This window comes from Hydra viridissima, unplaced genomic scaffold (genome assembly GCF_058129835.1).
Source record: "Hydra viridissima isolate aposymbiotic clone 2 unplaced genomic scaffold, HvirCarnegie_v1 scaffold_9, whole genome shotgun sequence".
NCBI classification, from domain to species: Eukaryota; Metazoa; Cnidaria; class Hydrozoa; order Anthoathecata; family Hydridae; genus Hydra; species Hydra viridissima.
In genome coordinates, this window is record NW_028324308.1 from 943220 (window position 1) to 956065 (window position 12846).

At 28.3% G+C, this 12846-nt stretch overlaps 2 protein-coding genes across 7 annotated transcripts; both read left to right on the forward strand.

Annotated features, from left to right (window-relative positions):
• Window positions 1–65: 65 nt before the first annotated feature.
• Window positions 66–2476, forward strand: LOC145185149 (cap-specific mRNA (nucleoside-2'-O-)-methyltransferase 2-like). Its single transcript, XM_080060948.2, has one exon. It carries the CDS (start codon window positions 292–294, stop codon window positions 2383–2385), a length of 2094 nt encoding a protein of 697 aa, XP_079917074.2. The 5' UTR covers window positions 66–291; the 3' UTR covers window positions 2386–2476.
• A 38-nt stretch (window positions 2477–2514) lies between these two features.
• On the forward strand, window positions 2515–11136 carry LOC145185150 (peroxisomal targeting signal 1 receptor-like). Of its 6 annotated transcripts, none has more exons than XR_016455539.1 (17): window positions 2515–2723; window positions 3925–3948; window positions 4204–4309; window positions 4458–4544; window positions 4658–4814; window positions 5067–5151; window positions 5378–5473; window positions 5769–5821; window positions 5927–5987; window positions 6097–6213; window positions 6537–6563; window positions 6938–7008; window positions 7369–7442; window positions 9886–9926; window positions 10074–10224; window positions 10321–10611; window positions 10841–11136. XR_016455539.1 is itself a non-coding variant. In XM_090097513.1 (17 exons), exons 1-17 carry the CDS (start codon window positions 2631–2633, stop codon window positions 10997–10999), a joined length of 1701 nt encoding a protein of 566 aa, XP_089953639.1. In that variant the 5' UTR covers window positions 2515–2630; the 3' UTR covers window positions 11000–11136. The 6 variants fall into 6 exon arrangements, 4 of the variants coding, with proteins under 4 accessions (XP_089953639.1, XP_089953640.1, XP_089953641.1 ...); XM_090097513.1 differs by having other exon boundaries at window positions 7361–7442; XM_090097514.1 differs by having other exon boundaries at window positions 4661–4814; window positions 7361–7442.
• The last annotated feature ends 1710 nt before the right edge of the window (window positions 11137–12846 follow it).

Below are 12846 nucleotides of genomic sequence, written 5' to 3' on the forward strand. Positions count from 1 at the left end.
TTTTTTCTTTATTTTTGTTTTTTAGTTTTGTTTTTATCTTTTTATGATACCAAAGTACCTGCTGATGTTTTCACTTAATTGTTGCATGTGCACTACCACATCACCCATGTAGTACAAAACAAACAAAATAATGTTCACATTTGTGATAAGCTTTTTTTTTAATTTATGTTTTCTTTTCACTCTGCAAATGTTTTTACTCAACTTTTTTTTAGTCATTTTTGTTGGTATTAAAAACTGTTTGATATTTGTTTTTTTTAAAAAAAAATATTTACAGTTTAAATTTTCTTTAGTATGGTGAACAAGCAAAAGAGAGCAAAGAAAAGGCGAACTGATAAAGCTTTTGAGCATCACTGGGATGAATGTTTCAGTAGAGTCTATCCATTGACATTCGTAATGAATGATATTTTGATGACAGAAGATGATCTGAAAAACTTTGATTCAATATTGTTAACAGAGAAGAAAAAGCTTAATACCACAAAGTCCTTATTGAATAACATTGATATTCAAATTTGGCGTGCACATACTACTCACACACATAAATGTGGTTTAATTGTATCATACCTTAAAAAGTATATAAAAGCTGAATTTGTTACACAAGCTTGGGCTAAGTTATATGCAATACTCAACACTTTTGACTTCTTTTCTGAAACAATATCAGGTGTGAATTCTGTACATTTGTGTGAAGCTCCTGGTGCGTTTGTTTCATCTCTCAATCACTATTTACAGAGCAAGTTTTCTACGATTGCGTTTAATTGGGTTGGTGTAACATTGAATCCATATTATGAAGGCAACATTCATGGGGAAATGATTGTTGATGATCGTTTCATAATTGAAACTTTATCAAACTGGAATTTCGGAAAAGATTTCTCTGGAAATATCATGAGCAGCACAAATATGGAGTTTTTAAAAGAAAGTGTAGATAGCTCTATTGATTTTGTTACAGCTGATGGTAGTATAGATTGTTCTGATGACCCTGCTGAGCAAGAAAATATAGTTGCTCCACTCCTTCTTTGGGAAATCATTACTGCCATGAATATACTTGCTGATAAAGGAAAATTCATCTTAAAAATTTTTACAATATTTGAAAAATTTACAATCTGTTTGCTTTTTTTATTATATAGTTCATTTGAAAATGTTACTCTAAGTAAACCGGGCCCCAGTAAAGCTGGGAATTCAGAAGTTTATGTGGTTTGTGAGGGATACAAAAGGGAAAAACTGTTTGAGAAATTGTTTCTCACTTTTTATCAAGCTGCTTTGGATAATAATTTTGCTTTAATAACCAAAGACTTTCATCTGATACCAAAATCTTTTTTATCGACCATCAAAGCTTACATTTTAGAATCTTGTAGAATCCAGATTGATAGTATTTTGCTTAATCTTGAACTGTTTAAAAATCCAAACATTGAACACGATAATGAAATCATGCAGATTAAACATTATATAGCTCAAAGATTTTTGAATGAGTTTAAAATACATCAAATTGAAAATTGTATTTCTCCTCTATTAGTGATGGCTACAAATTGTGCAGATAAAAAAATTTTCAAACCAAATCTCAAAAAAGGTTCTTTTGTAGATAGAATGCCTTCCATGAAATCAAAAGGAGACAAGATTAAAGAAACTCCTTCATTCAATGCAGAAAATGATATATTTTTTTTAAAATGGAGTTGGTATAAGCCACAACATCAGTGTTTAAATTACCTTGCTGAAACTCGCACTTTTATAACTGGAAAAACTTGTTTATCTATTAGTTATTCTTGCTTTTGTAACCCTGCCCTTCTCTTACAATATTACAAGCTCCAAAAAATTACTCACAACAATTTCTTAAAACTCGGGTTAAAAAAGCTCTTTTGCAAAATGAAGCTTCCTACAGATTCTCATATTGGAATATTTTCTGATGAAATCGATATTGACTGTTTCAGTGATGTTTTACCAAATTGTCATTGTATCTCATACAAAGATAATTCTTCTTTTTCCCTCTTCATTTGCTCTGTTTTGTTTGACAACAAAAAAGGAAGCATTGAGGCTATTTTAAAACTGTTGCGAATGTTGAAATCTACTCACAGTTGTATTTTTATACTTAAAGAACTTTTGCTCAGCAATTTTTGGAATGGAATATTTTTTATAATTGCACAATGCTTTGAAGAGATTGCTTATGTCCATCCAACAAGCTGTACAAGTTTCTTAGTTTTTCATCATTTTAAAGCCTCTATTGAAACATCCAATGCGCTGTACTTACACATAGAAAATGTCATTAGGGAGCTTTCAAATTTGACTTTAGATTTTGATTTGTTACATGTTGTTCCAATATATTACTTAATGAAAAGTACTTACCGTGATTATGTGACTCATGAAAATGAAGCATTTATAATGAAGTGCTTGAAATAATATTTTTTTGTGTATTTGTAGATTTTTTAAAAAATATCTGTGCTCTATGTTCATTTATGAATTAAAACTGAAATATTATTTATTTAAAAAATTGTTTTTACTTCTTTATAAAGCTCATTTACTTTTCATTATTTAGAGTTCTGATACTTAAAAAAATAGATGTAGATCTTTTCTAAAGCACTCTATTAGTTTCAAAATTGCAGCCTTCTTTTGTTTTTTGCTACTGTTAATACAATTTTTTCAAAATGGCCATGGCAAAACTAGTTGCTGGGGAGTGTGGAAGAATGAACCCACTTATGGAATTAGCAAGTCGCTTTCATGAAGGAAATTCACGCCAAGTAATTTTTATTTGTCAAATTTCATATATCAAAGATATGTAAGGACCCACATTTAACAAAAGAGTTTCTTTAAACTCTTGTTTCCTCTTTTTTTGTGGCATTTTTCTTTCACTTGTTTTTAACAAAAGTTGCGCTTTTTGAATTAATGGGATGAAATATTTCAGTTTCTTCAGAAAATTGATGTATTTGTTACTGTAATTCTTAAGAAGCTGTGTTAACTTTGTTTTACTGTAAAGGAAATATTTATCTAACTACTATTCCTTTGTGGTGTTATTATTAGCTAAAGCATTGATTTTGATTTGAATCTTAGTTATGCTTTAATCTGTTTGTTGTGATTGTAATTTAAATATTAAATATGGTTTAAGAAAATTTGACAAAATTTAACCCAAAATACTGAATCTTCAAGTTGAAACATCTTGAACCATAATAAGAATATTTTGCTCACATAGTAGTCAAACTATTCTTATTACATGATTTGATTCTATTGGACCTTCAAAATCAAGTTTTATACACTTATAATTTTTGTGGGTATGATTGTGTGATTTTTCCAGTTTATGGTACCTCAGTGATTGTACCAGATTGTTCCTCTTTTTCCTGTTCCTGTTTCAGTTACCTCAGTATACATCTGCAACATTTGATGCCATTTCAAATTTGATATTCATTTTAAGTAGTAAAAGAAAAATCATGTGAAGCATTTGGTTTGATTGTATTTAAGACAATTAAGACATTAATTTACTATTATATTTAAGACAATTGAAGATAATCGGGGTCAGGTTTAGTTGTTCCATTTTCTCTAATTGTGTTAGTTCCAAGATTTACTTACAGAAAAGTTGTTTTTTAAAAATATGTTCTTTTTTTGCTGCTTAAATAAATTGATTAAAATTGATGTCATGTGCTATTTGTGTTTTGCCATACATCATAATATCGTCAAAGTATACAAAGTATGTTTATCCAAAAGCTTTTTGTTCTTGTTAAATTCGTGATACAGTGAGAGCAAGAGACACCATTTTTAATATTAAGTTGCATACATTTAAAGAGCTGATAGTAGAGAACTGTTGTATTATTTTTGTACTTTCGAAACTTAAATACAACTCTCAAATTTCGCTCATACATTTTTGAATTTTCTTAAGAAGCACCAAAGAAAATAAGTAATATTCTAATTTCTGTTTCACTGGATTTATTGTTTGTTTGTTTTTTTTAGGCTGAGCTTTCATCGAATCATCAGGTTTAAATTTTTTATTTGTTATTTTTTTGTTTGTTTTTTTTATTAAACACTTCATAAAATGTAAATTTTGAATTTAAAAGTAATAAATAAATTTAAAATAGGTTTATAATTGTATATAATTTTTGTTTGATTTTTTTTCATTTTGCTTTGTTTTATACTTGAAGCTATACTTCGTATTATCAATTTTGATTAAGAAATATATTTTTTATGTAATATGGATAATTACTGAATTTGTTGATCAGTTTTCTTTCTTAGGAATCTTATTCCTTTGTCCCTCAAACGTTTGACATGCAACTTTTACTGAATGAAATGCACAGAATTGAAAGACCCTCAAATATGGCTGTAATCGATTCAATAAAACGTAAAAAAAAATTTAGTCCTTCTTTTTTTTTTTTTTTATCAAAATAAGGTTTTTATTGTTATGTTATTTTCATCAATTAGCATTAAGTTTACCTAAAAAAGTTGTTTGTAAGAATTTTTAAACATAAAAAATTTTATGCATTCTATAGAGAACCATGAAAGAATCAGTGAGAAGCTGTCAGAAGAGTGGAAAACTGAATATTTTCAAAGAGAATTGAATTTTATAGATTCTTCTGGTAAAGTTCATTTTTTGTTTTTCTGATTTTTTTTTTTTTTTTGTAGTTTTGATATGAAATTTTTTGTATAAAAAATTTTATTTTATAAAAAGTTTTTTTGAAACTTTTTTAAGCAGAAAGTTTGCACAAAGCTTTTGAACCTCAGACAACTCATCACTCTTTCAAATCTGCATTTCATCTTCCTATGCATCGTTATGGATTATCATATCATGATCCAACAATGAATGTACACCATGTCAAATGGGCAACAGAGTATCTGGATGAATTTGGGTATGCTACTTTTTTTTTTCTTTTTTTTTTTTTTCTTGGAAGGAAAAAATGTTTCTTACAAAATGTAAGTGAAAAAGATCATATTTGTTGTTGGTGTAATGTAAATATAAACCACCAATGTAAACATACAAAATGTGAATGTAAAAGTTTGTTGTTGATGTAATGTACTGAAAAAAGTGTAAAAGATGAAAGAATGTTTCACAAAAAGATTATTGTGCTTAATGCATTTCTCTATAAGTTGACCCTTTTTAGCAATGTCTTAGAAAAGAAGTTTTTAGAAGATGACAGGACTGCTCATCAAATCCTAAATACATTTGAAGATGAAATAAGTTCTGAGGTACTTTTTTTTTAAGTAAAACCAAAATACTCCTAAAAAGTAGCAGACCATGGTACTTTTCACCATGTATCTACTTGTGGTACATGTGACCTTTTCTTTACTTTAACATTTGTAAGAGTTATAATTTCATTTTGTCTCCTAAAAAAAATATTATGTTTTTTTATTTTATAATTATTTTTGTGTTTATTAAAATTGTTTGATAATTATGTTTACTTTACACAAAAAGGCAGATCAAGCAAACAAATGGGTTCATGAATACGCAACAAATGACAATGATCCTGCTACTCTTATAGAAGAATTCACTCAAGAGTCAGCAGATACAGTTAGTTGAAAAATAATTGTTTATATGTTAAATGTATTTGTGTTTTGTGTAACAAAATCAAACATTAAATCAATCAAATATTGACAAATATCTTTTTATATCGAATTAAATGTGGTTTTTGGAAATTAAATTCAATTAGGAAAATGGTCAGTGCTTGTATCAACAAACTTTGTATATAATATTAATCATGATTACATATAATGAGATTAAATATGATTACATGTAATGAGATTACATATGATTACATATAATGAGATTGAATATGATTACATGTAATGAGATTATATATGATTAGGGAAATGAGGAATACTGGAATAAATTACAAGAAGATTGGAAGGAGTTATTTAGGTAAAGTTTTTTTTACTGAAGATACCAAAAAAGACACCATTACTTTTAGTTTTTCTTTCACTATAAATTTACTATTGTGTAATCTTTCACTTTTATGGATTTCAGTCAAGAGCAGTTTCAAAATGAGGAAGAACTATTTTTAAATACATACGGTGCAGAGGACAAAGTTTGTAAATTACTTTCTTTTTTTTTTTTAATCTTATTTCTTTTCTAAGATTTGTTTGAGTTTCTTACAGTTCAGATCTTTGAGTTTGAGTTTAAATCTTTCATTAAAGGAATATCCATTTGAAACAAAGAACCCATTTGCAGGTGTCAATAACTCATTTGAAGAAGGTTTAAAGAAATTAAATGAGGGAGATTTAATTAGTGCTATACTTTTGTTTGAAGAAGCAGTAAGTAATTTTTTCTTTGAATAAATTATATTATTCTACATCATCCTAAAGTGTGAAATTGCAAAAGAAGGTCCATAGTTTTATAAATTTATTATGCTTTATGGTCAAAAAATGTTTCTGAACATCAAATAGTAAAATTATGCTTCTAATCAAAGTTGATTACAGTTGTACATAATGATATTGCAACTGTTGTTATTGATGTTGATCAAGCGATGTAATCTTTCATTTATGATTATCCATTAAAAGATTAATGTTGATATAACATGGTTTTGCATTTTCTTTTTACTAATTTTACCTTATCATTAAAATAATTTTGCATTTAGGTTCAAGTGAACCCAAACCATGCAGAGGTATTTTTTTTCATTCAATCCTTTTCTTTATAATGCTTTTGAAAAAAAAAAAAAACTTTTTGAAAAAGAATTTTCTTGAGACGTTTTTTATCGGGAAAATAAGTTTAATGTTCAAGTACCATGTGTTGTTCACGTGTTGTTCACGTGTTGTTCGTAGGTTGTTCGTGTGTTGTTCATGAGTTATTAGGGGAAATTGAATTTGCAAAATTGTTTGAGTAAATTGTGGAGGTTGTAATGGAAGTTTTTAAAAATGTGAATTTGCAACACTTTTCATATGCCTCTGATTTTTAATATAAGACTATAACTGGCAATTTATGGGTTCAACTTTTGATATTGGGCTTAATATTTATAAAACTTTTTTTTTTTTTTCTAAGGCATGGCAGTATCTAGGGACAAGTCAAGCAGAAAATGAACAAGAAATGTTGGCTATATGTGCTTTAAAAAAGTAATTTTTTTTTATTAGCTGCAATTAAATCAATATATATTTTATCAAATAAACGTTTTGTTAAAATCTTATTATATTTTAGTAAAACAACGTGTTTCACCTTTTATAATGTGAGGTGGTTTAAACAATTTGAGAAGTTGTTTTTTTAAATTACTGAAGAATCTTTTAATTAAACTGCTTTAACTACAAATTTCTCATTGAAAACTGCTTGCTTTTATTATTACTAAGATTAAGTTGTTTTAATAAATCAATGTCTTTGAGTACGCTTCTTAAGAAAAATGATCAAATTTGTTTTAGAGAATTTTATAAGGATATTATTTACATGGATTGATATTGATTCTTTAATCTCAAGGTGTTTAGATATACATCCTGACAATCTTGAAGCTCGAATGGCACTTGCTGTTAGTTATACCAATGAATCTATGCAGATGCAGGTAATTATTTTTCAAGAACTACAGGACAGATTTTTTTTAGATGCAACTGTGTTCAAAAAAATAGTTGCTGAAAAAATATGTACATCTCAGTTTTTAGTTGAATTTATGAAGAGCTGATAAAATATTTTTCAAAGAAGAATATTTGTAGTAATAACATGTTTCTATGAGCGATTCCACAAACTTCAATAAACCAAAGTATCTCTTTAATTTAGTATGATTTTGAGTGTTCAAAAAAAAAAAAAAAAATAGTATAATATCCTTTATCCTTTATCTTGCTAGCTAAAAACAGTTGATATTTGGTTTGGTTTTTATTGATAAAGCTGTTTTCAGATAATTCTGTAAATAATTTCTTTTGCTGAGAAACACATAATTTACATTTTAAAATGGGCTGTGGGAAGGTTTGAGCCAAAGAAAAACTTTTATTGATCATATGTCAAATGCTCATCTGCAATGATTGAATGTTTATTAGTAACAATTTAATGTTTATCTTGCAATGATTAAATGTTTATCTTACAACGATTAAATGTTTATTTTGCAACTATTACCAATTAATTAAAGTTTAAATGGAAGTATGAAACAAGATCAGAAAATTTTTTTTTATTTTATCCAAAAAAGGAACCATAAAAATTTACCCCTACCAACATCAAAGAAGACTTGAATCTGATGGCTGATAATAAGAAGACGTTTGATACAAACAAACTCGAAAAGCCTGTAGTGCCACTTTTGAAAAAAAAGACATGTTGAAAAGAGATCAGTATTTACCAAAGAACATACCAAATTGGACATTGAAAAAATAGTGCAATATCTTGTGGCGTTGAATCCAAAGGTTTCTTCTTTTACCCTATACTGAGTACAAAATCCTTTTACTATTAATTATATTTGAGAAAACTTTAATGACTACTGTTTACTTGATCAATCAGTAGATTTTTATGAGTGTGAGAATGTTGTATCTAGAAGAGCAAAATCTTTTACTAAATCCAGAAGATTAAATTATTTTTCTAAACTATCGAAGATCATTTTAAAAATTTTGCAGAAACAAAGTGGTACCCTCCATTTCTGAATACTTTTAAACTAATTCTTAAAACTTTGACACAGTTGGAACTTTTTTTTATATGCTGTCATGGACCTTTTTGAAATTTTTCTTCTGACACTAGAAATAATTCATGTCATCAATTCATGTTTGTAAGATGAACCAATCAAAGGTTTAAAAACGTTTTCTTTTTATAAATTGTCTTTCAAAAATCAAAATCACTGTCCTAATTTATGGCGACAAAATGTGTCTCATTGACAAATTATGTTTAAATATGCGGTGTTTATTTCCTTAAAAAGAATGCATTTATGGATGTGTAGATAAAACACGCTTAAAGGTTTCGTGTTATACCATCTAAATTTGATTTCTCAAGAAGATTGAATCGTAAAAAGATCCTTGAGTATGTTTTCGGAAATGCGACTGAAACATTTGAACCAATAAAAAATTATTTTGTCTTTTTTACTAACAGACATATGTAACCGACTGGGAGAAAGGGTACCAAAAGTGCGTGATGGAGTTAAGAGTGCCAATATGTTCACTGTAGTGATTGACATTAATGTAAAAAAAAAACTCACAATTATATTCCTACAAATTCTGGAGATATTAAATATACAAATAATACTATATCATTGAGACCAAAAAAAAAAGTTTTTAAAATTTTGATTTTTATTAAGCATAAGCGTTTGGTTTTTCCATTAACAATAAACAATGAGTGAAGTACATATTTCTATGTAAGTTTTTTAAAATGAATTGAATTAACTGAAGTTTATGAAAAAAGAACTCTGCCTTTAAAACTGCACAAATTTATGGTCTGATACGTTTGTATTCATACTAAGCATCAGTGTCTTGAGATAAAAAGTCTTGAAATCCATATGCTAACAAGAAATAACAGAACTGTCTTGTTAATTTTTCAAAGACCAAACAGTTTTTGTCTTAATCCATCTTGAAATATTCAAGATATTTCCAAAAAAACATTGAAGATGTAGAGTTTTCTAGGAGAAATCAAGACTAAAAAAAAAGAATAACAAAGACAAAAATGACAAAAGGTCTTTAAATTAGTTTTGAAATTTTTTTAATTTCCAAACACTGATGCCGATAAGTTTCATAAAACGTTTTTTTTTTTTTGAAATGAGCATCCTTTAGCGTAGGGGGAGGGTTCTAAACTTTTTACAAAACGTTGTTATTGCCTAAATCTGAATAACTCAAGTTTTAATTTTATTTTATATTTTTTGAATTTTCTATTTTATTTGTACTTCTATTTTTTGAGTTTTCTATTTTTATTTGTACTAAAATTTCAATTGACTAAACGCAACTCTTAAGATTAACTGATTATACACAATATCTTTAAAATGCATATAAATACGCGCGCGCTCGACAGAATGTATGTGTAAATTTGACTCTTTTGTTTATAAGGCTTGTGACACGTTGAAAGCTTGGATACAGCACAATCCCAAGTGAGTGTTTTTGTTTTTGTTTAACTTGTTGGTTGAAGGAAAATTTTTATGACGTTTTTGTCGACTAATATTTACTAGTCTGTAATTTTTCGTAAATTTTTAAAATTTTTTTGTTTGAAAGAAAATTTACCGTTGCGTATTTTGTAGATATAACCATCTTGTTTCGGGACATGATACGCGCTATAATTTGAAAGTCACGTCATCTATTGCTTCATCCTCCGTAGTAAAGGACATCGAAAATTTGTTTCTAGCGGCAGCACGACTGTCACCGCAAGGGAATATAGATGCTGACATTCAGGTAAGATCAAAAGTATTTGCTGAAAAAAAATACATGAGAGTTTTAGTTGCTTTAAAATTTTAATTTCATAAAACATGTTTTCATTTATTGGATTAGATCGGTCTCGGTGTTTTGTTCAATATCGTTGGTGATTACGAAAAAGCGGTTGATTGTTTTAACACGGGCATTCAAGCTCGGCCTGATTCGGCGAACCTCTGGAACAAACTTGGCGCAACTCTAGCAAACAGCGGAAGAAGCGTCGAAGCGATTGAAGCTTACCGCAACGCTTTAGAATTAAGACCTGGATTCATTCGTTGTCGTTACAATCTCGGTATAAGCTGCGTGAACTTAAAGGCTTACCCACAAGCGATTGAACATTTTCTTGGAGCGTTAAATATGCAAAGGAAGGTCAAACAACAATAAATATTTTATTACTTTCTTTGTTGAGTTATAAATAATGTATATATAAAATAGATACAAATTTTATTATTCTATATATGACTATTCTTGCAAATTTCTTTTTTTCTTCTCTTTTTTTTAAGAAAATTTCGTTATACTATTTATATTGTTGTTACCTGGATATTTCTTAAATGATCAAAGTTGCGCATGAATAACGAAAATACTTCTTTTTCATTAGGAAGAAGAGCCAACCCGCACGGCAAGTACAATGTCAGAGAATATTTGGTCTACGCTTCGAATGACTTCATCGCTTTTAGGACGAATGGACTTATTATCTGCTGTTGACAGAAGAGATTTAAATTTTCTTAACAATACGTTTAAAATAAATGAGGCTTAGTTTTTCTATAGTTCGTTTGAATGAGAATTTTTCATTTGTAATCTAAGAATGCTTGATTTAGCATAATTTAGTTTGGAATATTTCTGTTTTCTACTATAAAATGTATTTCAATGAATTTATTTAAAATGTGTCGCAAACATGTTTTTCTTTTTTACGTTGTGATTACGTGAACTGAACTTAAATGGCAGTCGATGTATCTTTATGGCCTCTAAGCTGTTTAAGTAGTCACGCCGTTAGGCTTTAATTCAAAATCGTTCTGGACTTACCAGAGGGAAAAAAAAAATCACTGAATGCGGAAAACTTAAAACCTTTGGATTCAACTCAATTTTAAAGGATTTGAAGTTGCCGCGATGAACCCTGACAAGTAATTTTAAAAATTAGATCCTTTTGCTCATCTCCAAAGATTTTTGAGGAAACTTTGGTCATTGGTATTCTTTTCTTACGTCATTAATCATCTTAAGCAATTTCTCTATAAACTTTGGTCTCATAACTGCGGAATGGCTAAGATTACATCACTTAAAATTGGAGCTTTCTATGCAATCGAGTGATCCCAATCAAGAAAATACTGAAAAGCGCTTCCAAACCATTAACCTTTGCCACCCCACCCCCCTCCCCCCGTGTTTCAAGGCTTCTATAATTGTATTGGTTTTAATGATTTGGCAATTGGTGGTCTCGTATTTCGTCTACAATCATTTTCGTTTTTAGTTTCCTTAATCTTTCATGCTAAACTTCGACTCGTTTGCCTTTGAGCCTCTGTGATTTTCAAACTTGCTTTTAGCTTATTTGCTGATATGAATGGTTTTTTTTTTTTGCTGTATGGGAACTGTAAAACCTTCCATCATCCAAACGTCTCCGTACAGTATTTCTGAAATTTTGAGTTTTATGCACATGCCATTTTGTCATCTTTCAGCGATAGTTTTATTTTAAGCTTCTACTAGACAACATTTGTTGTGTTTAATGAAACATAAAAGACTAATTATAAGGCTATGACGTCTTCCTAGATAAAATCCAGATTCAAAATGAACAATTTATGATTAGATTGTAAGGCTATCCTACAATTTAACGTTATTTAGATAAAAGTTTGCTTTGTTTTGAGATGTTACTATTTTTATGTTTTGCATTTGTACAAAACAAGAAGACATTCCACATTCACCTGCAAATAGTATACCTGATAAAAAAATTTTAAGATAAAAATTGTTTTAAGATAATATTTTGAAACGTTTCTGTTTCCTTGATAAGCATTTTCTTTTTTAGGTTCCTTGATTTTAAAGGATAGTGTAGATCTTTGCATTTTTTACCATAGTCAATTATCTATTGCCAAAAACTTTTTGTTGAAATTTATTCTGAAAAAATTAGGAGGTGCTATAGTGTTGAAGAGGTAATATAAAACGCTATAACATCTGTTCAATGCCTATTGCCAAAGATACAAGAGACTGGTGACCATCCAGAGATATAAGAGACTGGTGACCATCCAGAAGAAGGAGAGAAGCAAAAATATTTTACAGACTTTTAACAAAAAGTTAAATTAAGTTAAAAAATTAAAAAAGTTAGATTAAGCAGAGTTTTGCAAATCCTTTCAAAAAAATTTTAAACTTTTTTCGAAAAAAGTTTTGAAATTGTGATTGATACAACCCATTTTAATTTTACATTCTGAAAAAAAATATTTTTTACCACCGTGGTTTTATCTGATAGTGTCAGTTTTATATCGTGGCTTTCAAAAATATAAGGTCATAAATTTTATTTTTAAATAAATAAAAAAAAAAAATCTACATGCTTTTTAAAAAAAAAGAATGGAGATTTTTTTTTATTCATTTCTATTTGGAATATATTGTATAGCCAAAATAAAT